We start from the raw sequence: 27,877 nt of genomic DNA on the forward strand, positions 1-27,877 counted from the left end.
TTTTGTACGTATCATTCCCAGAGAAACAATTGTTACGGATTACACACAGATGGACGATTATCACATAGATACTTGATACAGAAATGTGTTCTGTTATTTCGGATTCAGTTTGTAAACTACAGTAGTTTCTACTAACAAATATTTATATATTTGATGGATTTTTAATTATTTTTCCCGTTCGGTTCGTAGTTACCGATGAGTTCACAAATAAAACAACAAATAATAAATCAACGTACAATTTTTAATTACAAAAATATTTACAGATATTTAATTACAAGTCTATTCTAGAAGGTGGTATATTAACAAAATCTCCATAATGGCACTTACTATTAACTTACACTAAAAAGCAATCTACACGCTTCTAGTAAAATATACTCTCATAATCATTTTAAAGCTTATGTCATGACTCGCAACCGCGTGCTATATCCAATACTAATCGTAATAAATACGAGGAGTAAGATGTTCTATAAAGTTCACTGTGGAGAAAATCTACGACCCCGGCAATTATTATATAGAATTATAATTACTACGGACTAATATATTATATAGAAACCGGGTTAGCCATCTATACTGAAGTATACCCTCGTCATCAATGATAAATAATCTAATTTAATACATTCATGTATTAAACATAAATGGTTTATGAATAAAAGCAAATAGCTGTTTACTACGCTTCCAATAGACAATTCTAAGAATCGTACCTATAACGAAATTTTATTTGAAAAATTCTGTCAGGTTAAGCTCTAAAAAACATCTTAGGAGAACCACGCTCGATCTACCACACATCGACTAATAAATTTCATACAGGTCTGGCAACCAGTATTCTCTCACTCCCCTGTCTCCTCATATCAACAGGCGTAACAAACAAAGCTTGCCCATTTAAGTCCATAAAACTACCTATTTTTCGACCGCCACTCAGCTTTCTATTGAGCCTTGTGTCAAAATGGTCCTCATTTTCACTATGATCATAGTCTATCATTGGTTCATTCATCACTTCTTTTCTTCTGTAATTCTTTTTGCCATTGAGGAAGTACGATGGCGTGTTCACGTTTGGTGTTGAGGTTTGTCTTGTTATTCTTGGGGTGGACACAACTCGTTCGACAGATGGGAAGTGTCTTTGGATGTTCTCTGAGAATGATTGCCTCCGTTGGTTGTATCTTCTCATGTCTAGGGGCTGGTGGCCGATGGACGCTCGTCGTATGAATCGAGAGTCGTCGCGGTAACCTTTACGATCTTGTTTATGATTTGATTTTAGCGAATCTTCGTAGCTGCATCTGTAATTAATTCAGACAGATCTATCGCTGACCGATTTTGTACTAGTATGAAACATTGTAGGAGACTTCCAAGAGTTTTTTTTTAATATAGGACCTCTATATAGCAGCTAGGCCACGCCAGTAGGCATGTGACCGAGAAGCTAGGCAACAGATCAGCAGTGTCAAATCTAAGAAAAGGGGTTCCTAAAAAGGGATTTTTTTTGCTTAAAAGGCTTGACTTCCCGTGCGACAACTACTCCGGAAAATTCCTCATGTACTTCCAAAAGTTTACGATACAATAAATGATTTAATTAGTAGAATCTATTTGGACCTGCTGCAAAAAAGAATATTTGTCTAATGGCCCCTTACAGTAATATCCTCTATTGTACATTATATTGTTCTAAGCATGTTTATAGTTCTTTTGTATTACTATTTTTAGATAATTATTGAGTATATTATAACTAATGGACATATAATTATGTAATATGGTGTAGATGTTGCCAAGCAGATCTCGGCCACATCCTCCGTAGAAAATCACGCATACGCGAAGTGGTAGGCGCACGAAAAATCCTGGACGGAGTGGAGCAACTGTTTGGCGGAAATTTACTGCTGACCGCCTTTCTGTACTTGGAGAAGCATCGCAAAAATAATGTGGTATAACGTTATTAACGTCATTTAAGTCAGTCAGTAAGCAACTCACCCGCTACTTTCCTCCGAGGTGTGCATCGAGACATGACCGCATGGACATCTTCCCTCCGCGATGCCAGAGTCCTGTCCACTGGAATTCACTGACGTTAGCGACGGGTCCTGGCCTTTCCTACGTGCATGTTGGTGATGGTTTACGAGTGACTATTTTTTTAAATTTGTTTTATTGTTAAGTATTAGTAGTAACTACATATGTTAATACAACAGCGTAATATTAATTTAACAACGGCATAATGTAAAATGTTATATTTCCTTTTATAAACTGTAAATTAGATTCATATATAAATCTTAAGATATTTTACGCTTGCTATAGTTTTTAACAGTCAACAAGTTAGTGGTGAAAATGTTAGTGTAAAAAATTACAATATGTAATTCGTTTGTTTCTATATGCATTACATTCTATACAATTGAAGATCTCCCCAAATTCCACGTAGCGTCTAATACTAGGTTCGATTATTGATTTATTTGAACGTCTAGCATAATAACAATCTAGAGATGAATTTAAATTAGAATCGTCGAATTGAATGTAAGATTATTTTTATCCATATATTAAACAAAGGGTAGTGTAAATAAGATGTATGAAATGTTAATAATTGAAAATGCTAAAACCATCACCAGTATTTTTTTATGTTTTAGGGAAATGTATTAGTATGTTTTTAAATAGTAGATAAATAATTATATTAATTTAGATTAAACAATAGTGAAGTAGAGAGAAAAGCCAGGACCAGAATATGAGAAGCGTGTAACATATACCCCTCTTACATAACATAATTTTGCGACAAGAATTTGAAGTTTATAGTGGATTATTTATGAAAGACCTTAAACTATAACATATATGTAATAGGATAACTTTTGCAAATATACGTATTTACGTTAAATTAAATTTTATATGTATAATTTATTAATCAATTGCCAAATACAAGATTTTCATGCGTAAATACATTTCCATTTCGCACAAAAAGATTCCACCAGATTGATACCATAAAGATACCGGATAAGGTAGTTTTTGAAAAATTTACGACAGGGCGTAGCAAGTGTTTTCTAAATGTTTATTAAATAATAAATCTTTTATTTATTTTATTGTAAATTTAGTTTACAAATAAAACATAAGTTTCCTTTAAAATGTTTGCCATCCACAGTACGGTGTTCTTCTTGTTAAAACATTCTGTAAGCGCATTCTAAAAAAAGTTCAATTCAATTCATCTACTATGACAGAGTTGTCCCGGAGTGTTCGTTACACGACAAAAAATATACAAAACAGTTACCTCTTTGCAGGTCTTTGGTTAAATTTAATACACATCCTCTCGTGTTTATGATTAAATTCTGTGCCATTGATATCAAATTGCCCCTTAACACATTTCTGATGAGCCTTCCCGAACTCCTCGATCGTGTTTCCATGGGGACAGATTTTCTTTGTCGGCTGATTTATAACGTCGATATAGGAATCCGGCTCGCTGTACGACTGGTTCAGCTCTTGGCACTGGTTCGATCCGGATGGAAAGAGACCTCCGTATTTGGTTAAATGATCAGAGAAAGCGTTAAGACGATGTTGAGAGTATGGCGGGTGGCGACCTCTGTTAGGACAAGGAAAACGAAAAGTTATGTTAAGAGAGAAAGATAAAGAATTCATGCTAATTTACAAGATGTAATGAAACAAGCTGTCGAAATAGTTCTTTTTTTATTTATTGCACAATTAAATTACTTAATAAAATAATGTTTCGTATGTTTTCGTTTGTGATGGTGATGGTGTCTGAAAGATGGAAAAAGTCTTGCTTACTACAACGCTTTACTACAATGTAAGCAGATTTTACTAGAAAGTTCTAATTTTATACCTTTTGTTCTTCCTGACACAGAGTATGCAAATTGCAGTGGTGAAAGCGCCAATGAAGACAAGGCAGCCGAGGGCAACTACACTGATCTCCATAGTGCTGAACATTTGCGCACTCCTGGCTTGAACTACTGTACTGTCACCGACTTCCAGTACTTTGAAACCCGCTAAGTTGTGACGTAACGCTACTTCCCGCTTCATTATTGACCTGAAACGACATTTAACGTATGAAATTAGCTCGTCAAAATTATTGGAAAAATTTAATTCCGCTTAATTTAGACTAGAGCTCCTGATTTCTATCGAAGAAGTAGCAAGAAACGAATTATAAGACACGTCTGCGCCCGTACTCTTTGCAGTTCAGTAACGATACCAATCGCGATGTTTTTGTAAGTAGTTTTGATATAGTTATTTCAAACCCGTTGTGCTGATATCGCAACCTTGGGATCGCCGTACAAAATGTCAATATTGGAATCGGGATGGGAATAGCTAACGATTTTGGATGTTATAGAGTACGCGCGCTGATATAAAAAATTGTTTTATGGAAAATTGATACAGAATTTTTATGCTCCACAGATTATAAAAAGATATTAAGAAAATACTTTTTAAACGGATTGAGTATATGTATTATTATTATAAACTTATAATTATTTACATAATTTTAAATTTAAACCGTGACCACGCACGCTGTTAAGCACGCGAAACGTGGGAAATTTTTAAATTTATGTAAATAATTATAAGTAAATAATAATAATAATTCATAGCTTCAATCCGTTTAAAAAGTGTTTTCTTAATGTGTAAAAGCTATGTTAATAAAAGACAAAAAGTTATATAAGAAGATATATTTTAATTGTATTTAATATAGCTATGAATTTCAATCTTCCTCCCAAAGATCTGGCGCGGTCAATAAATTTAAGTTAATAATTTTCACTTACTTTTGTAGTAGCTCCATGTCAATAATCGCGTTTGATACTGGATCTATGGCGTAGACGTACATGTCAGTCCTGGAAAATAATAATTCATATTCAACTCAATTGATCGCTACTACTAACTTCTTTACAAATTGAGTTATTAGTATTTTATTCCCATAATGATTTGCATAATGATTTGAAAAAATATATATAATTAGGGATTGTAATGGTGAAAGTATTTTTAAAGTTTATTTGTTATATTTAAAAAAATAAAAAGCAACAGTTGAATCGTTAATTTTTTAAGTGTTTATAGTTTTTATGTATACATTTTACGTTAATAGACGCATGTTTTCGCCGAGAACGGCTCTAGTCCAACTATTGTTGGCGATATTGGCGCTGTTGGCGCTATTGTGATAGAATAACCTATGAATTTCCAGAAACTATATTGCGCCTACAATAGACTTTTTTAAAGGTTTTTTGTGTCTCCTATAAAATTTAGTCTGCTTGACATGTGCCATTATCAAAATAATCAATTCAAATCTTACGTCTTTATATAACTCGTAGTATAAATAACTATCCTGTATTAAGTGAATGAGAGAACATAATATACTAGAATCATTTAGCTTATATCTGTATGAAACAGTCCATTTCAGGCTTATCAAATAAATTGAGAACTCACGCATATCCATCCATGGTTGCCTTAGAGCTAGTCTCCAATCTTCGTACGCGGATGTCGAACCCGGTCATATTCGAGAGATATCGTGTGATGTTGTATAGCTCCTTCTCGACTTCCATGGGTTTGGCTCCCACTACAATCACTAGCTGCTTATTTTCATCCAAAACGTATACCTACAAAAATTACCGATAAAAATAAAATATAGTCTAAGAGGTTTCCGATATACATATATTCTTGCACATCCGTGATAAGTTTGTGTATTTTGCTCGCTACGTTACGCAGTTATCTAAGTTTGACAAATTGAATTAAGCAACCATTGTTGCATATTTGTGATGTTTTTAAGTTTCAAATCACAATTTAGCAAAATAATATTTTATCTAATAGAAGCGATAACACATTAGTAACATATATTTAATTAAACTTCGTTACATTAAAATACTATAAGCCAATCTAGAGCAGTGTTGGCCTACTGGCTTTAGCGTGCGACTCTCATCCCTGAGGTCGTAGATCGATCCCCGGTTGTGCACCAATAGATTTTCTTTCTATGTGCGCATTTAACATTAGCTCGAACGGTGAAGGAAAACATCGTGAGGAAACCGGCTTGCCTTAGACACAAAAAGTCGACGGTGTGCGTGAGGCACAGAAGGCTGATCACCTACTTGCCTATTAGTTTAAAAAACGATCACGAAACAGATACAGAAATCTGAGGCCCAGACCTAAAAGGTTGAAGCGCTATTGATTTATTTAAAAAAAAACAATCTCATGATATATATACGAACCTTCAATAATACCTAACTTATAAGGCATGTTAAAACCAGTCCAAATTGAATAAAATATTTTATGTTTAATATACTTACAAACACATTAGCAATAGCTGACCGTCCGTCGTCAGCCCCTTTCCTGTCCGTAGCTTTGACGTCGAAGCCAATAACTCTTCCCGCATCTCTCGCGAATGATCCTGCGACTTTGACTCGACCAGTGACAGGGTCCACGCTGAAGCGACCACCCTCTGTATTTATCACTTGGTAGCGTATATCTGAGTTTATACCTGCATCGGCATCTACAGCCTAGATGTAAATTTAACACTAAACATTAATTTTTTCTAGGAACGGTTCCTACTGTAAAATTCTTGGCTAAGAGGAATAATACCACATGTTAACAAATAATTAGTATTGTATTTTGTTAAAATAGCTTTTACACATTAAGAAAAACACTTTTTGAACGGATTAAAGCTATGTATTATTATTAAAAACTTATAATTATTTGCATAATTCTAAATTTTAAAATTTTCCGACTTTTCGCGTGCTTTCCAGCGTGTAAATAATTTTTAATAATACGTTTAATAAGTTTTTAATAATAATACATAGCTTTAATCCGTTCAAAAAGTGTTTTTCTTAACAAATAATTAGTTTAAATATCGACGAGTACAATTTTTTCAAATACGTCATTGTCTAGCTATGACAAACATACTAAAAACTAACAAAATTTGACATCTAAGGAAGTCTAAATATATACTTAAATCTCGTAGTATCGAATTCGAATAAAATAATGTAGTAAATTAAAAGTTCAATAATTTGGATTCCTTCTTATTAAATCGCGTAAAGTGTTTCGGCAAAATTATAAAATTGCTTACCTGTAACTGAATAACTTCATATCCAAATGGTGCTGTAGTAGGAATCGCTGTTACCATCGGACGACCGCCGTAGATAAATTTCGGAGCGTTATCATTCACATCCTTAATCCTTACAACGACTTTCACGTCAAACTTTGTCATCCCCTCCAAAACCTCATCGCCGACGGGATATATCATGTGTGGTAACTCGCGGCTTATCTTCTGTCTTTCAGCCCTTATCATTATTTCATACAATTCTTGCGCTTCTCTGTCGGGACTCCGAATCAAATACAACGTCCCATTACGAGGATCTATCACGAATGTTCTCTTTACATCGGTGTCATTTTCGTTATAAATAAAATATTTCATTTTGAAGTTTTCATAATATTCTGTTAAGTTTAACGTGACTAATTCGACAGGTGTTTGGACATTTTCTTCTATTTCTAATTCGTAGTATCTCGATATAAACACGGGTTTATCTGATACTTCGACTTCATCTGAAATATCTTTTACTGTTAATACGATAAGTGCTGTAGAACTTAGACTCGGCGATCCAAGATCGGAAGCAATCACGGTGATATTATGAATCGATTGACTCTCATAATCTAATCTTACAGTCGTTGTTATCGTTCCGTCTTTAGAGTCAATAGCAAACATATTAAGTTGATTTTTTCTTTGTGGGATACTGAACAATATTAACCCGTTTCCATTACCAACAAAATCGGAATCATTTGCATAAACTTTGGTTACGACGGTCCCAACTGGTGCATTTTCCTCTAATGTTGCTTTATATACTGGCACCACTTTGATAGATTCATAATTATGATTTATTTTTTCTGCTTCTGTATGTTTAAGTTCTAAAAGTTCATTGTAAGCATTGAATTGAGGCGCATTATCATTCACATCTAAAACTTGCACTTCTACGCTCACCGATGAAGATAGCTTTTTGTCTTGGCCATTATCCGTAGCTACTACTGTTAAAACATATTTATCAACTTTTTCCCTATCAAGTTCTCCATTTACACTAAAAACTCCACTATGTGGTGATATTTCAAATGGCAAATCGTTACTTGGTGGTTCAATGTGGTACGTGATGTTAGCATTTCGGCCAAAATCAGCATCAGTGGCATCGACTTTACCCAAAATTCGTCGAGTATATTGAGCTTCTTCAACATTAAATGTGTACCATGCTTTTTTGAACATCGGAAAGTGATCGTTCACGTCTTGAACAAATAATCGGATTACTGTATGATCACTGAGCTGACCACCGTCCAAAGCAGTAATATTTAATCGAAACTCTGATTCTGGAGGCAAAGCTCGAGCGGCTACGATATTTCCATATCTTTCATTCACAACAAAGTACCTTTTTATTTGTAAGGCACTGGCTGGGAGTGAAAAGGGCGGTATGAAAACTTCTGACATAAATTCATAACGTATCTGTCCGTTAGTTCCACTATCCATATCCATAGCGTTTAATCTCAAAACAGTTGAGCCGACCGCAATATTTTCTGGAACGTGGAAGAGAGGTGAATCGACTCTTACCGCGAATTTGTTTTTAGGCTTTACTTCCAAATTAGTTATGATACCAGTATTATTTCTTATTTCTTTGTAAACTTTAACAGGGCTCCGTTCTGAGTTCTCTATTAATTCTATATTTTCGCCAAGGGGTATAACAATCTGATCAAATCTTGGTACATTATCGTTAACATCCGAAACGAATACAGTTAATTTGGCTTCTGAACTTAAGCTTCCTTTATCTCTTGCAACTATTTTTAGAAGGTAAGCACTTTTTTCTTCGCGATCTAGTTTATTTCCAATAAAGGTGACCACGCCAGTTTCTTCATTAACAGTGAATGAATCGTGTCCCTCTCCAAACAGAGTAAATGTAAATAAAGCGTTAGAGCCCGTATCAGCGTCCCTTGCTTTTATTTTGGCACCCAATTTTACTTCAGTTCCCTTTGGAGAATTCTCAGTTATTGTGCCTTCGTAGGCCGGCAATTCAAATATAGGTGGATTATCATTTTCGTCGTCTACATGAATTGTTATTTGATATAAACTAGTTCCGGCCATTACACCTTTGGAGGACTCGGCGATTACTGTCATTCTATATGTATCTTTTTTCTCTCTGTCTAAAGGTTTCTGAGCATAAATAGTTCCGTCAGCCCCTGTAAAAACAATGTTTGTTATATTTTATCATTTGGTTTTGGTCATTTGTAGTAAATTAAAATGTGATATTACCGATAGCTATATCGTCAGAAACATCTTGTTGATTTGCAATAATAAATTGGAATTTCCCAGTGTTATTGACGCCACTCATGTTGTTGGGAAATATCTGTCCAATAGTTGCACCGGCAACATTTTCTTTGACTTTAAACTCCAGCAGTGGATGCGTTCCTCTGAAATATAAAAGTGGTGTTATTTATAGTCTAAAAATTAAAATTTAATCTAATACCAAAAATTATTACTTTAAAAAGACACCTCTCTCATCATTTACATCGACAACGTGGACGGTTGTATTGGTGGTTATTGAGAAGTTGTATTTTTCCTGTATTGCAACGGCTTCAAAATCGTACACCTGTCTGTCGAATTTCGATAGTTCGTCTACCACAGTTATTACTCCAGAACGTTCCTCGACAGCAAATGGTACTGAAATAAGAAAATTATACACATAAACATTATATTGACCAGGGGAAAATAAGAGTTGAAAAAGTAGTTTTAATCCCAAAAATTTCTCTACCATATTTCGAAATACGATAGATAATGCCAACTCAAGAAAATAAATGACCCTGCACACAATAGCGTAAACAATAAATATACATAGTATAGAATTACGCAAGTACTCACCAAAGCTATTAAATTATTAATCATTCTATAGGTACAGTAAATGTATTTATATTATAAAGTTTTTCTATAGTTTATATCTCAACTTAAATATACACACCTCCTTCTATATATCCATGAAGTAAATCATACGATAGTTCACCCTTTTGCATGGCATCGTTGACTCTTATTTGACCAATACTCGTCCCGATGCCTACATTTGAACCCACCCAGAACTCGTATGGAGACCCTATGAAATCTGGCTTATCAGTTTTGGATCCTGAAATTTTAAACATCTGTATCAATCAGTGCATTACACTCACTCACACATAGACGTATACACCCTCACTCTCTTTCCCATATACCCTCAATCTCTATCCCACACACCCTCACTCTCTATCACTCACTCACACCCTCACTTTCTATCTAACTCAGTCCATACAATATATGAAAATATAACTATAGCAACGGGCAAGGATTTCCAAAGAGACGATGTTGTGGTGTGACGTCACATCGCGATTGCCGTACGCGAATACCAATTTGCAGCTCGCAGCGTGATGTCACAAGTGCGATCGTTTAGTCGGATTTGTTGTGGAGGCCGTACATACATTTTGTCTCATTTTTTTAAATATGGTGTGACTTATTGTTGACCTAGCGGCTTCAACTTCTGCGAGCTTTTAGCGACTCTCATCCCTGAGGTCGTAGGTTCAATCTCCAACTGTGCACTAATAGACTTTCTGTCTATGTGCGCATTTAAGATTCGTTCAAACGGTGAAGGAAAACATCCGTCCTGTGCGTGTCTGGCGCAGGAGGCTGATCACCTACTTGCCTATTAGATTGACACATAAAAAATCTCAAGCCCACACATAAAAAGGTTGTAGCGGCACTGTTGTTTTTTTTGTGACTGATTTGTCCCAGTACCTTTATGAACATTAACAACATCAATAGCGACAACTGCCAAAGAATATCGCCTTTCACTTGGATTAGCGGGTTGATCGGACGCTTCGATGAATAAAGCATGTCTTCCTTCCAGCACAGGAGACTCCGCTAACGTTATCACTCCAGTTTTAGCGTGAACTTGAAATGGCGATGTAATTGTTAAATTACTAGTCCTTTGCAGATCGTACAAAACGATGCCATTCCTTCCCAAATCTGGATCTACCGCTTGAACTATACCAATTTCTGTTCCAATTTTGGCATTTGACTTGATTGAGAATTCGTAGAGATTACTCGGTACAAAGATTGGGTTGTTATCGTTAGCATCTAGGAGAGTGACTTCCACGGTAACCAATGATAGAAGTTGATTCAAATCGTCGAAATACTCGATGTTTTCGTTGCTGTTACCAACTTTGTCTGGAAAAACGTAAGTTGTTTTTTCCTTTGCGGCTAATTTAGGGGAAGGATTGCGTCTCCACTTAGCCAATCTCTGTTTATCTAATAAAGTTCCGACGATACTGGGGTTCTTTTCTTTGGCATAAACTTTCATTCGCAGCGATGTATGTTGTTCACGGTCCAGTACGGTCTGCAAACAAAACAATTTGTAAATAAGAATTATTTAACAAGTTCTCAGCAAGTAAGAATATAACCAAATTTCATGATCTGTATAAAATAATTTAAATAATAAATGTTAAATATGAACGCCAAAAATTTCATCATGATTACAGACTACTAGGGGAAAATATTGAGCGGTGGTTTCTGAACCATTTCCACGGTTCTCCAAGGTCGCTGTAGGCTATACTAATCCGTTGCCGGATCAGGTCTGTCATAAAAATATTTTAAAATTAATTCATTCCGTAAGTATGCCGTATAGATATATATATATATATATATATATATATATATATATATATATATATGTATACATAACATGCTTTGTACTTTATATTCAATCACTGTAATATTAGACTATAAATTAAGCTGATTAATACATGATGATAGAAAGAGCAACGACCCTGTACCTTCAGTCAGAGGAGCAGAATGTGTCAAGATAAAATTAACATTAGTGTAAATTTACTTGGTTTTTGACGGTCAGCCACCCAGTCCTAGGATCAATAGAGAAGGCATCGTTAAGGTCACTCAGCTGATACGTAAACTCTCCGTTGTCACCTTGGTCTTTGTCGGCGGCCATCACTTGTAGCACACTGAAACCTAAGAAAATAGTATTCATCTGATTTCGATAATAATGGCACAGTAGTTCGAATATTTGAATTAGTTAAAAATCCCTAATGAACCCCCTAACGTAGATACGCGCCTGATTTCAGTTAACTAAAAAAGGTTAAATGTGTGGAAGGAATATAATTAAATCACGTATTACCAAGGCCGAGCAACCTTCGCGGCAGTCATCGATGTTGACACGTCGAATCAAGGTTAAAATGTTGTGATCCAACGGTAAATTTGTGCTGCTCTTTGGGTGTGAAATGTGGAATATCACTTAAGCCATCTCGCACCAACTCCAAGTCTTCGTCAACCACCGTATTCTGGGTCTCTACTGGCCCGTAAAGATCTCTAACGAGCAACTTTGGGAGCGCTGCCAGGAAACTCCGATTAACCAGCAGATCAAGGTGCAAATGGAAATGAATAGGCCTTACACCCCGTAAGGATCCCAAGCAGGCGCTTGATTGAAACCCGTAAGGAAACTGGAAACGTGGCCGTTTCAGGCGAATCTGGCGCCGCACAGTGGCAGATGAGGTAAAGAGAGCCGGAAAGACTTGGAGCGAGGTGAAATAACCGCGATCCATACACGATGGGATTCTCCATACGAGTATAGGACATTTAGATATCATAAATATTATACAATATATTGATGTCCTTCGTAAATTTCAAATAAGACACCAATCCATCAAAATTATGTCAGTAGTTTTTGGGATGTTATATGTGCAGCTAAATAATGACATATATTTTACTTTTATGTATGAACTATATAAATAGTCTCGTTCTAATGCGACTATAGCATGTATGTTGCACCATCTACCACAAAGAGAAGATTTGGCACTAATTTTTACGTTTAATTTATTATAACCAAGTTAAATCCACATAAGTATCCCTACTTATAAAATTATGTTTTGCTAGCATTTAAGACAAGAGAAGGTTAGTTTAATAAGTTAATCAATTACCATTAGGCAAATTCTCCACGATACTTATATTGTAAAAGTCCACCTCAAACTCGGGTAAGTTATCATTTAGATCCAAAATCTCGATCTCGACTCTCGCCTGCGCAGTCTTTAAGGGGTTGTCAACTTGAGCTGCCTGTATTTGAAGCATGAAGGTGTTTCCTGCAATTTTATTTTAGTTTTGTATGCGAGTTCTTAGGACAGTACCTAGTATAGTAATTGGTTACCTATTACATAATTGAATTTTTAAAAAATGTGTGCGTGTACTAGTGTACACACGTAAGAAATGAAACTTCTTTACGACCTCATTTTTCGAAAAATGATCTACTATATGCAACTTTACAGAAATTGGTTAAATAAAGTTAAATAAGATAAAGTTTAACAAAAGGCTTTTATTATCATAGACATGAATACAAATAATACAATTATATCATTTTACCTTATTACTACTAAGATTATTACAGAATTTCATTAATTGTAAGAGAATTATTACTATCACTGTTATCGTTATTTTATATATTTTTTATTGATGGCTTCGAATCTTTTCAAAACAACCGTGGTAGGGACAAGAAAAATATGGCGCGTAACGGAAAAATGTGACGGTATTTTTTTTTCCAGCGCCGATAAAGAAGTTTCACTTCTAAAATGTAATATAGTTTTATTACAAAATGCTAGTACTTTATTAATGGACGAATCTGTGGTATTAGGGATTTGGAATATATAATTAAGGTTCGTAAAATAATATTATCTCGATGTCAGTAATTTAAAAGACAGATAAAGATATTTAAATGAAAGTGAAAGATCTAAATAGTTTTAAACTAGAAGTACAGTTACAGATTTTGATACAGCACATTTTTAAATATAAAGTATAACTTTGACAGTTATTCAAAAAGTGATAACAAAGAATATGTACTTTGATACTATTTAAATATATAATAATTTTGGCTAGATACAGGTAATATCTATATCTACCCCTAATCCAAACTTGCTTACCGTTCATAGGCGCACTCATCCTGAACCAGTTTTAAGGGCAGTAAGACATTGCATGGGGGCCGTTCAAGTATTACCTAAGCACTATAGGGGCAGGGGGTAGTCTTTGATTTTCTTATTTGGTGATTACGTCAACAGTCATTATTTACTTTTTTACACATAAAACCCACACATCGCCTTGAAAACAAAATGCATTCTCGAGGATTCCTACAAAAAATTAACGCGTTTATGTAGTTTTTATGATTATTATATTTGAGAGTTTTGCTTACTTTTGCTGACAAGAGGTAATACTTGATCGGCCCCATGATGACAGGCTTGCCACCCAAAATCATCAACAGAAATTAAAACCTATGGTTGGTTCCTAACTGTCAAGATGGTTTGTCACATTCATTCATTTGTATTATCATGATATGAGGACAACATCTACCTTACCTTACCTTACAGCTTATGACGCCAGAATTAACATAATAAACCTACCAGGAGGAGCAGTTTCAGCGTCGAGATCAATCTCTCTATCCAAAAACAGGCTTCCATTTAGAGGGCTTAGAGTGAAAAGCCGTCTATCGTTCCCAGAGACCAGCTCGTATCGAACGGGTGCTGCCACACCCGTGTCTTGGTCAAATGCACGAATCGCCTGATTAAATGATAGCTCCTGATGAATCCTTTTGCCCTGGTAATGAAAAATCTTAATGTTACATAGAAATAATATTGCTTTTAACTACGTGATACAAAGTTTTCTATTATGTGAACCGATATGTTATTATGATACTTGACCCTGGAGAGAGTACTCTTAAGTCCGCTTATTAAAACCATACAATCTTATAATTTCCTTATGGATTATATTGTTACTGTTGCTTAGGTAACTCAATACTCTAAGACGTCACAAATATTTTACTATGAAACTTACAATAACAAGTCAAATCCCTTTTGTTCCAAGGTCCATCAGCGTTACGGTTATTGAGAGAACTACATTAAACGTAAATACAAAATTTGTTTCGCTGTCTTACAGAGTTCCCTAATCAAGTGCGTGAATTGAAGGAAAGGAACTGTTGAGAAACTCTGCACCATTGTTAATTGACAAGCATTTTCTACACTAATATTTTAAACATATGTCTATTAAAAAATGTAAAAGTTCTATATAAATAAATGGGATAAATATGTATTTACTAAACATCAAAAATGCCCAACTAGCAATGATTATAGTCACATAATGCCTATTGTAACATCGATGTGAGCTACCTGCACTTTTGTAAACAATATTGTACATATTGTTAGAAACTAATATTTTTATTTTTTATAGCTCATTTTCAAATATGTTCATAACACGATGTATATAACTAACCTACTCTAGTATTGTCTTTGGTTAACATAGCTTTTACACATTGAAAGAAAACAATTTTTTAACCGGATTAAAGCTATATGTATTATTATAAATTTATAATTATTTTACATAATTTAAACTTTAAAATTTTCCGACGTTTCGCGTGCTTTACAGCATTTTCCAGTCCGTACTGTTGCACATAGTATCTTTGGTTAACATAGCTTTTACACATTGAAAGAAAATAAATAAAATAATTATAAGTTTATAACAATACAAGTAGCTTTAATCCGGTTAAAAAATTGTTTTCTTTTAACCTACACTAAATTATCTCGCAAGTGAATGTAATTGTTTGAGAAATAAAGTATCTCTGAGGAAGGATTTGATTGTTTGTTTTAATTGAAAAGGCTAAATCTATAGGATTAATTAAAAAATCTTTCTCCATTAGAACCCTTAACGTTATCACTAATGAACATATGCTAAATAATGTGTTTTTAGCTGTTGGGCAGTGTATGAAATTACGATAGTGTAAACCAAGGTGTGAAAAAGACCAAGAACCATTCTTAAATTGCGTACGCTGCGAAAACTATTGACAATATTAAAATAATGTACGACAGTTTTATAGCAGACATCAATATCTACGAATAAGCCTGCGATACCAAATGTCTAACAAAAAACTATTTTTAATGCTCTATTTCCCGATAAAAGCTTTATAGAACATCGTGATATAACCGATTCAATGCGGAGTGGAACCGCAGAGCACAGCTAGTATTATATAGAATGAACAAACGTTTAGACTCATGAAGCTGCCCGCTTTACCTTTTAAACGGAATTATAAGAGAGGGCGTGAAATTCCTTAACAGTCCGCAATTTTAAAACACACCACATTTGAGACTTTTTTATTATTATTACTATAAACACTTCGTGACATGGAGGGCAACTGGCCGCCTTATCGCTTTCGAGCGATCTCTCCCAGGCAACCAAAAAATGTATTAAATTACATAAGATAGGCAAGTAGTGCAAAAATACATGTTATACACAGTTATTAAGACAAAACTAAACAGGAACAAAAAAAACAAACTAAACTAAAACGATGATAAATCATACTCACATCATCACGATAATTTAAATTAAATCTCACGTCAGTAAGTAGTTAGTAACTTTCTTACTAGGGATACGATGTGGACAGGTAATGTTTGTACAGAAGAAATTTAAAGGATGATAGAGAAGGAGCTAAGTGAATGGGGACGGGAAGTGAATTCCTTAACCTAACCGCAGAGACCTTAAAGGAATCGCCAAGAAAGGTGGAGTTATGAGATGGGGTAGTCAAGTTAAGGGTATAGTTTTCGGAAGAGCGTAAGTTATAGTTATGGGCTCCCAGAAATTTGAAATCATTTTTGAGATAGGAAGGAGTTTTTTATGTATAATAAGGGGACAAACAGTCATCGCAGCCCATAGACCATTGTAAGTGGGTGCGTTGCCAGCCTTTGTTTTTTATCTCGTATACTTACCAAGATAGGATAAAACTCGGGTATTTTAGTTCTGTAGACGTCGAGCGTGAATTTCGGCGGAAGGTCATCATTGTCTTGAACTAAAATATGTACCGTGGTATTTGTAGTACGGGGAGGAGAACCCCTGTCCTGCAATAATATTAATCATACAAAACAATCTTATATATTTAAACCGATTGGTGATATATTTATCATTTAAAAATTATTATAATGAATATACGATATGTATATATATCTAACAAATCTCCGGATTGTACGCTACTACGCTACGGAGACGATGATATTTACGTGCAGCAGCTAGATGCACAATAGAAATCCTAATTGATTCCTATTAAAGAAATCTAGACAGGTTGCTCACTGAAGTATTTCTGAACCAATTCGACTTAACTTCCTTCCAGAAAAAATACCAATCCTTAAAAGGCTCAGAACACTCCTGCAAGCCTTCTGGCAGGATATCCATAGGAGGTGGTATCGCCTCCACCTCCTTCCATCTGTTTTATAAAGAAGGTAGTTTGGCGTGATGTTGCGTGCTCCCTTTTCAATATGGCGCAAATATAACTTAACAGAAAGAGACATATGTATCTTTGAACACTGCATTGAAACTGAATAATATTTATAGAAGTTACTTACAGAAGCCGTGACAGTTAACCAGAACTCTCGATCTCCTGTATCAAAGTCCAGTGGTTTCCTTAACACGAGACCAGGCTTGTGAGAGCTCTCCAGGGTGAAGCGGTGGCCCTCATCACCAGCTGTGATGCTATACTGGACATCTGAGTTTGGAGTGTTCGGCTTGTCACGGTCAAATGCGCGGATGCCGCGGAAAATGGTTAATCCTGTAAAAGTTTATCAACAACATTATTTTGTTTAACAAGTCTAGGTGTTTCGGATATAAATTCGAAATTATTTGAAGTTTTACGTGTCGTTTTAAATAGAGAATTTCGAGAGATTAAATAATATAGAATAGGGGGAAAAGAGATAGAAGACACAACTTATGCTAGGTGATTGCTGCCCATAGACACTATCAATGCCAGAGGGATAACTTGTCTAAATTATTAGAAGCTCTGTGCTCTCCAAATCTCTCTATGAGAGATTATCCATAACTGGTTCCTAACAAGCTTATTAATCGTGCCATTTCCGTCATCATTTACTACAGTATCTATTATCTAGTGCATATACGTAACATTATATACAACATTAGTCATTCATTCATCAAGAATTCTTTAAAACATATTTTTTGCATTATGCAACATTGATCCTATATATATACACGTCACCATTGGAAAATGGGAATACATTTCTGCGTCTGTTTAAGTATCACTTTTAATAAAAGTCTTTCTATGCCTACCCGAAACAATTATTGCATTAGCATTACCCTAGAATTTAGGTTTAAACGCCATTTGCACCACTTAACCCTAAAGGTAGAATTTATATAACACTAGCTGAGCCGGCAAAGGTTGTTTTGCCGGCTTTTATTTATATTCTTTCTTAAAAACCTTTTTTTTATTCAATTAAAATATCTTCTTTAATAAAAATAGGGGTTGATCGTAGAGGGGGGTAAATTAAGGTTTGTATTTATTTTTGCATACTGTATTATAAAAACATATAGGGGTGGACCGGAAATTTACTGGGGGGAAAATATATGTGATTGGCAGACCTAACTGATATAAAATTTATCGGAAAGGGTTCGAGCCTGGAGGAGTTTAATAACAAACACCGTGACACAAGAATTTTATATATTAGTTTATTCAACTTAGGGAATAATTTAAAAACCGAATAAAGAGATTAAACATACCTGGTGGCGTGAGCTCATCTACAGTAACAGTGTAGGGTGTGTCAAGAAAGATGGGCACGTTGTCATTGACATCTTCAATATAGACCGTCACTGATAGATAGGCAGAAATCTGAAACCACACACTTATTAACAAGACGTTTGTAAAACATTAATTTTATTTAATTAGAACGAGCAAAACACAGGAACAACCACTTTAAGTAAATGTTATCAATGGAAAGGACCTGGGGAAAGAAGATAATAGAAATAGCTGGAAAAGACTGGCAGACTATTGGCAAAGATACAGGCATCTGGAAAGAGTTGAGGGAGGTCTGCACCCAAAAGAGATTAATAAACAGCTATAAGTAAATATTAACAACATTTAAAAAATAATTTAGGTTACGAAAATAAAAAAGGCTTTATTATTATTATATGTAGTTTTATTGAATACTTTTGTTTGTTAAATATCCTTTGTAGAATATTACATTATACTTAAATTACATATCAGTTTTTAAGGCTAAATTGTAAAGTCCAATGAAGTGTCAACGAAGAGACAATAAAAAAAACGCCGTGAAATGGATGTCATACATTCTCGTACTATGAAATAAATCATAGTTTGTCGAGCTAAGGCTAAGTATGTCTCCCGTAAAAAAAACGTTTCACATAAGAAAGTCTCAACTCTGAATCATACCCACATAGCCACGAACTTTAAATCGTCTAAAATAGAAGGTTGTTTATGTCATTAAAAATACACTATACACCGAAATTTATTAGTTAGTACGAAGGTGTTCAGTAAATAATAGAAAAATTGCGAATTTTAAAAGTTGAAAACATTGTCTCCGAGGATCGTTGTTGATACTGTTTGTTTTATAGCAGAATAAATGAAGAGGAAATAATAATGAAGTGTCTATAATATTATACGCAACCATTTTGGTATGAAAAAATAGTCAGCGCGCTAGGTGCCCAGAATGCTTTCTGCAGAAACAAACAAGAATGAGAATTTCACAAACTGTTCAGGTTTGTTACAACAAAATAGTGACCAATTTTTGGATCAAAACGAAGAAACAGCCCATGAGTGGAAGGAACGACATCTGCATGTCCGATTAAAATTAAGGCGATTGCATTTACCAGTAAGATTTACACTGCTATTTCTGGAACAAATCTCAAAATCTCAAATCTCTTACTCTTGGTACAAAGTCCAGGTAATGGTGGCACCATTACGTGGATTTTGTACGAAAAAAAAATGCGTGTGGAAAAATGCAAGTAGTGTCGTGAGAAACAGTTGTTTTCCTTCACTAAGAAAGTGATTAATACCTATTTCAGGACCACCTCAGGGGACATCAATTTGAGATCCTTTAAGGCTTTTTTAAAGGATTTAAGTAGTTAAAATATATAGAAAGTATACAGACATAATCCGTCACCGTGTCCACGCACACTGTAAAGCACGCGAAAGGTCGGAAAAAAATTAAAATTTAACATTATGTAAATAATTATAAGTTTTTAATAGCAATACATAGCTTCAATCCGTTTAAAAAGTGTTTTCTTAATTTGTAAAAGCTATTTTAACAAAAGATAATACTAAGTGTATATATCTGAATGGTTTGTTAAAAATAATATTATACTAAAAGATAATTGCGATTACTCATTATCATTAAATTGAACTTCCCGTACTAAGAACAAGTAACAAATAGTGACAAAGTTTATACAAATTGCATATAACCATTCGGACTATGTATACGTCAGTGACATTTAAGAGAAGCTCTACCCACTTAGAAGGCTTTCAATTCAATTGTTAGATAAAACAGAAATATCACAACATCCTTTTGTCAAGACCTGTCCATTTATGTCGGGCCATCTTTGACGCAATTGAATATAAACAAGCAGAAATATTTTTAGAATCGATGGAGGAGAGTTTTATCTATAACGTTTTGTTTGAAATGCCGCAATCAAAGACAAGATGTAGATCATCTGTTTCATCGATTTTAAACAGTAGGTCTGGTCTATTGTGCGTATTTACTCGAGGCAATTATTATTTCGTCAGAAATCGAAGTCAAGATGACTTCCATATATTAATCTCTAACCAAACAAAGTCTTCAGTCTTAGTAGAGGTATCTTCAGTCTTAGTAGAGGAGTATCATCATTTTTAGTGAACGAACGGACGAAAACGATTGTGTACCAAAACAATTGCTTATGCTATAAATAATAAGAAAATAAGCACTTTTTTGACATTGAGTTGCGAGAAAAACGTCGTAATACAGCGGAAAATTTACCAATTTCTCGTACACATGTTCTCGGAGCGTTTATTAGCACATTGTCAATACTATTTTGGTCCTGAAAGCAATTATGCAAATGTTGGAGTACAGACGTAAACACCATGTTCCCATATAAACGTCTGGATATGATTTCTATTTAATGATTTTATATGAAACTATCCAGCTGCTACCTGGTATCCAAACAATACAAAAAAACAATTGACATCTACATATAAGACAGCCATTTTGTTACTACGGCACGTGATAATGGTTGCGTTCAGAATGGTATCGGTAGGATTCAATTATTTTTTTGGAAAGTTCTGGCAGAAAAGAACTGTAAAAGCAATGCTGTCAGATGTAACCATATTTCTGTTTTAATTGTATTTATAATTTTAATACAAGAATAACAAACAGTTCTTTCGACAGGTTGATGCTATTGACATAACATTTAGTTACTATTAGCGATATTCCTAGGTACATATCCTATTGGAAAATAGATAATAATAATAATAAGCCTTTATTCCACATCTTTGACATACATTTGATTAAAATAAAAAAGATAAGTTTATAGTTTTACTAAGATGCGGCCCCTGTCCGGGAGAAGGCCTCCTCCAACATTTTCCACCCTAATTTATTTTTTGCCATCGTCATCCAATTTCTGCCAGCTACCCTCTCGATCCCGTCGTGCCATCGCTCTATTGGTCTTCCTTTCTTCCTTTTTCCTTTCGGGTCCGTCCATTCGGTTACTGCTCTAGACCATCTGTCATCTTTACAACGGACTACGTGGCCTGCCCATCTCCATTTAAGTTTAAGGACATATTGCTCAGAATCAATAATATTGGTTTTTCTGCGAATATTTTCACTTTTATGTTTGTCGCGTAATTTAATTCCGAGAATACTCCTTTCTATCGCACGTTGGCACGAACGTATTTTGGCTTTTATTTTGTTTTTGAAAATCCAAGGAGAATAGATAAAAGCAATAAATATCGAAAATATAAACCAATTACTCTTAAATAATCAACTATTTAAATATGGAAGACGAAACTTATATTGTTATCTAAAAATTAGATATTTACTTTTGCAGCAGATTACTCGGCTACCTTCAACTACAGAAAATCTAAAGTAATTTATCCAAACATTACGTATACATGCCCATCCATAAGTCTAGATCTTTGAATACAGTTCATTGACTTCATCTAAAACACATCTGATTTTACGAGACATGTAAAAGTGAAAATGTCTCACCCCTATTGCGTTTACTACCGCCTACTTGCAATATTACTTCCTGCCTATTATTTTATAAATACATTTTTATCGTGCCTCTTTAGGAAAAAAATAACGAGCTCAATCTGTTGCTAAGTTGTTAAATACTCTTGAATAAGGGATAAGAAATAACGCGTCAGCCCTATTACGAACTATTTATTTTTTCTCGGTTGTAATTTGGCGTTTAACGTCCAGTAAACTCAGTGACGATTTCTAACGGAGATTATTATAAAAAACTGTGGCGCTATCTGAGCTTCAGATTCTTGTATCTGTTTCACAATGATTGGTCAATATAATAGGCAAGTAGGTGATCAGCCTCCTGTGCCTGAAGCATGCCGTCTACTATTTAAGGTCTCGGTCTAAGGCAAGCCGGTTTTCTCACAATGTTTTCCTTCACCGTACGAGCGAATGAATGAGAAATTCCATTGGTGCATAGCCGTGACTGAACCTACGATCTCAGAACTACACTAGGCCAACACTGCTCTTGATGATGCAGATTGTTATAACCCTTACCAAATCATCTCCAGTATCGAAGTCACAGCCAAGTCGAAACTTGACCACATTGTGGGGAGAATCAGAATCCACCAGGTGTTCAACACTCTGCGCCAGCACAACCGCCACATGAGTCCGGTTCACATCCCGGTATGTGAACAATGCTGCATCTTCTTCGCGGTCTACTGCTTGGAGGACCAGGTCTTTTCTGGAATGTTTATTAATTTATAAATGTTTGTGGACGGGCAGTGGAATAGTCATTATTTGTTATTTCTTATAATATTACGCTCAAAAGTATATAAATATTATGATAATTTAATTATTAATACTAATTTAATCACAGATAAAGATTTACTCTTTTATTCATAAAGAGTTATTCCGTCTAATTGCACTCTTTTAACGAAAGTCTCTCGCCTCAGTCAAAGTCATTCGTCTCTTTTTGACAAATTGTGATTACGGTATGATGAAGAGAGATAGATCTAGCTCTAGCTAAAACGGTGACATTAGTCTGATTTATTTATTTATTTTGTTTTTAAAGATGAATCTGTAATTACGCCATCTACATGAAGTTCAGTGAAGCTACATTTCGGTAAGGGATAGGTTATCTAAGCTAAATCAAACTAAGTTAAAATTTGTTAAAGTACAACTATTTGACACGAGATATCACTTAACGAAATTGAATATATTTTGTTGCACGGCGCGTCAGATATTAATTGTATTTTTAAGCATAAAATTCAATAAGCCCAATTAAAACTAAATACCCAATAGATTTTCTTGTTTTAAACTTGTATTCTGTATTTCCTTATTGTAATTTTAAATAAGTACCTGGCTGGTATCTTAAAACTCTCCATATAAATAGTTGAAAGTTCCTAAAATGCATTAAAATATTCTACAAAGTAATCATAGGTTATGTCTAACTGAAAGTGACGGTGGAGCTTAAATATCCAATCTGTTGCTCATGTTGGTTGCACTTACTGTTCACACTTTTACCGTCAACAACCATTATTAACTAGATTGGTTTAAATTTTACTTTAAAAGGTATTATTATTACAAATTGTACTGTAAAGCGATGTATTATATGGCAATGCATTATGTTAGAGAAGAAAGTTATTAATTTGATTAGAAATAATAATTGCTACAGACTGATTGATATTCAGGTGTCTAATGACGTGTTCAACAAGTGCCTAAAAATATTAACAAGAGACCAAATGCAAAATTTTATAAGTTACGGTTAGTCCGAAGACACTTTAACAAGTAGCACAAGGATTCAATAACAAATAGAAACCAAAAGTAACAATAATTGAAAATATATATTTCTGAAGTGCATAAATAACGAAACTGTGATGAATGACATCTTCCTAATAAAAATAAAGGGGGATTTAGTATCGGCAAATTTAAAGATAGTATAACTTTCAATATTCTTCTTTCTTCGACTTCTTTAAGCAAATCATGCTCTCCATTCAACAAAGTGAGACGATTAAGACTTTCTTATATAAAAAAATCTGGCCACTTTTAAAGTAGATGTAGTGTAGAGACTAGTCTAAATATATCGATTATAATTAAACATTAGAAATTTACGGTAAAAGTTACTATTTTTACCGCTTTAACGTGACGAAATAATAGTAAGCAACATATATTACGCTCCTACGTAAATTAATATTTTTTTATTACGGTTACAGGTACGTTGGAGAGCATTTCCGCCAAATTCGCGGGGCCCGCAACGTTTGCTACTCATGCTACATGGCTAATCCGGCGCTGAGTCAATGCAATAACTTAAGAAGATTTTAAAACCCGTCAATAGTAGTCTGTCACACTGTTTTATTATACGTTTTACTGACTATCTTAACTGTTAAAACTAGTCACCTACTTTTAAACTGACTTAAAAATTAATTAGTACATAGTATTAGTACAGTAAAGCACTTGATAAAAATTGAATACATAACTCGGCCGTTATGTATTACGTGTTAAATACACATTAATCAGAGCTATTAATTCAAGCTATCCACAGTCAGTAATCTTATAATAGTATTATGAATTAATTAATAACTTATGTAATGTGATTGATCCTTAAACTGTTTTTACTATAGATTAACGGTGCACGAATTGCGTGTTTATTTAAAACAATATGAAAGCGAAGCATAATTATTATATGGACTATTTATGATATAGTTGTGGAGGAAATATCAGTTCCTCTAAAGTCTAACCTAAAGGGGGGATCCCCTAGCAAACTTATCACTGACTGACAGGCCCAAAGGCCTCAGACTTAGTTCGAGATGTTATATAATATATACTTAGCGGCCGGAATGACTTCCTTAGTGAGTTTCAGGGTATGACATCATTGCAGTTATTGTTAAACAGTGTTTGCGGTGATTTTTCTCATATTTTGTAATTATTATAACAAAATTACAGTCCGCGCGACGTCATATAGAAACAGAAAAACGTTTTAAAGGATAATCGGTCTTCAGATGGTGAGTGATTTAGTTTTATACTGTTAAAATAATATTATCAAATCTTCCTTTTAAATCACTCTGTTTACTGTGTTGTTTAAAATAAAATAAAAAATCAATGGTGCAGACAACCGTTTTAGGTCTAGGCCTCGGATTTTTGTATATATTTCATGATCATTTGTTAATCTAATAGGCAAGTAAGTGATCAGCCTTCTGTGCCTGACGCACGCCGTTGACTATTTGCGTATAAAGCAAGCCGGTTTCCTCACGATGTGTTCCTCTACCGTTCGAGCGAATATTAAATGCGCACATAGTAAGAAAGTCCATTGGTGCACAACCGGGGATAGAACCTACAACCTCAGGGATGAGAGTCGCACGCTGAAGCCACTAGGTCAAAACTGCTATCCTAACTTTACTTACTGTGTTGTTTAGCGCATTAAAATCCAATATATATTTTAAAAGATCGATGGTTACGATGGTACGATGGTACGGTTGGTTTACGGGTGACTACAATTTTTTTATACAAGTATTAAATAAAAGGTATCGAAAATAGCAACGTACTAGCTAGACTTCTCTCATTGAGGGTGGTAGGTCTTTAAGAACACCATTACACAAACAAATTTTACTTATATATATTATTAATATTTGGAATTTTCTTTTACTTTGTATTAAATTAAAAGTGGCAAACGTGAAACACATCAGACTCAAATTATTTTCGTTTCGGCATTTGCTTTGACAGTCCAAAAAAGTCAACCTAACTAGAATATATAAAATAAAGAAAGTTTAACTTTCATACCTGGGATGAACTTCCACTTGCAGTACCTCATCCCCGACGCGAAGGTTCTCCGGTATCCTCACAAACTTCAGGTACTCCCCCACCGGATAGAAGTTACAACCTGAAATTGATATCTTTATTAGCAATTGAAGAATTGTACGTTTCTGGTATTATAGAATAGACTTCTAGATTTTCCTATGATTTATTTAGATGCATAACGTAAAGCATTGAGATAAAAATTAATACAGAAAATCGTTTGAAACAAGAAATGTAACAAATGATTTGTGATACAACTAGTAAGTGTATTGTTTGATTACTCTTAAAGAGTATTTATTAGTAATCAGAGAAGTCAGCAATACGTCTAGTTGAGAAACTGTTTGTCCCAGCCATCCATTCTCTTGTCAAGTAAAAAATGGATTGATTGGTGCAACTGGCACGTGGGAAATCTAATTGTTTGATATTGGGATTTGAAGGTCTTGGTATATATTTAATTCTAGCCTTAATAAATAAGGCATTCTAACAGAATCTTAGTCATATATAGCGAAGTCGTGGTACTGTTTTTTAAGATGACTCTCTTGACGTGTCTAGCGTAGAATCTAGTTGGTGGATCTGACATATTGCACGGTATAAATTATTTTTTTACAAGTTTTAACCGTTTATTTTGAGTTTAGTGTGCACATAAATCCGGTTGTATCCTAGGTCTTGGGAGATATGTGTTTTTATCTTGAAACCGAACAAAAACTGCTCTCGTCTAAGTGAAATCAATAAATGAAATTAATTTTGTAAAATGCATTTTTAGTAATTTTTATAACAATAATTGGTGGTATCTTAGCAGATTTAATCCAAAAAATTAAAAAGTAAATCCGCAAAATTATTTTAAAATTAAAAATATTGGTTCCGATGTCAGAAAAAAGTATAAATATATATATAAAAAAGTTAGTTAAATGCTCTTTAAACTTGAACAACTTTATATCCAGTATAACAGTGTATATAATATATAACTACCCTTAGTTCATAAACTGGAAAGGTAAATTGACATACTATACAATGTTGGACAATGAACATAATAATTGCTTACACCTTTCCAGTCACGACAATTTAATTAACATTTTTAATAAAACAGTAGTGGAGAGCTGTGGTATATTTTCACTTTCAAACCACAGTTAAGCTTCATAATAACCATAATTATGTCAAATGCTCGCTGTATATTTGATCAGCAGGGCTATTATAGTTTCGGTTGGCTAAACATTCAATAACACTTTCAATAAAATAGCTATCTTGATGAACCGTGAAAACTTTAATAAACCCTGTAATTACCTGTTAACGGTTATAAAGGTATTTCTATAGAATTATTTACGATCTTAATAGTGAAGCAACTAAAATGTTATGATGCTTTTACTAATTAAACTGCTATGTAGTTGTATGTAAACACTTCACAGGAACGAGTTAAACGTGCTTTCCATTTCAGGGATAATAGATATAGCATATTTTAGAGTAAATAGTAAGCTAGAGTACATTACTCAATGATTGTTTCGTTTTCCCATTTCAATCAAACAATTAAATGGAAGCATATTAAGACCATTAAAACGAAATTCTAAGAATTTAAACAATATCATCAAAATAAACATTTAAAATAAATTCTAGTATTGATAAGTATAGACTTTATTTTAGCTTGTCATTACCGCGTTGAAGCGTACAAAAATTTCATCAATGACTATAACTACCTATTACTATTACTCCTACTATTATAACACACATAAATAGAAATACTTACCTAAAAGTACGCTTTTATTACCAAAATTATTAGTATCTAATAAAATCTTCTAACCATATCCGGCCGGAAGGCCTCCATTCCATTTTTAAATGCAAAAACTACAGTATCAACAACATCGTAAGAACATTTCCCATAGTCGTAAATCATTGTAAAATGAATTTCCTGACATCTTGCCCAACATCAGAAATTTATGGTGTCATTATGGTTTCAATTCGGTACGGACATTGTTTTACGCAAATATTGCGATGCTCATCATGCCTCATCCAACCAAGCATAGCTGTAATATTCGAAACTAAATTATTAGGAAATGATCATAACGAAATTCTGTAAAACTTTATATTCACTTTGTTCAACCATAACGTCGTTTATAGAAGG

The 27,877-nt window shown here is 34.2% G+C and overlaps 1 protein-coding gene across 1 annotated transcript; it reads right to left on the reverse strand.

The window, feature by feature from the left end:
* Positions 1–799: 799 nt before the first annotated feature.
* LOC123712232 (cadherin-89D) lies at positions 800–27,859 on the reverse strand. Its single transcript, XM_045665236.1, has 21 exons — positions 27,847–27,859; positions 25,750–25,849; positions 22,528–22,714; positions 18,524–18,632; positions 17,362–17,564; positions 16,732–16,860; positions 14,380–14,572; positions 12,916–13,074; positions 11,817–11,950; positions 10,724–11,324; positions 9,924–10,082; positions 9,448–9,628; positions 9,221–9,378; positions 7,004–9,147; positions 6,228–6,437; positions 5,374–5,543; positions 4,719–4,787; positions 3,791–3,994; positions 3,224–3,532; positions 1,954–2,070; positions 800–1,274 (listed from the first exon to the last, which is right to left on the reverse strand). The coding sequence occupies exons 1-21, from the start codon at positions 27,857–27,859 to the stop codon at positions 800–802; spliced, it is 6,024 nt and encodes a 2,007-aa protein (XP_045521192.1).
* Positions 27,860–27,877: the final 18 nt, after the last annotated feature.

The sequence above is a fragment of the Pieris brassicae genome, chromosome 7 (genome assembly GCF_905147105.1).
Source record: "Pieris brassicae chromosome 7, ilPieBrab1.1, whole genome shotgun sequence".
NCBI classification, from domain to species: Eukaryota; Metazoa; Arthropoda; class Insecta; order Lepidoptera; family Pieridae; genus Pieris; species Pieris brassicae.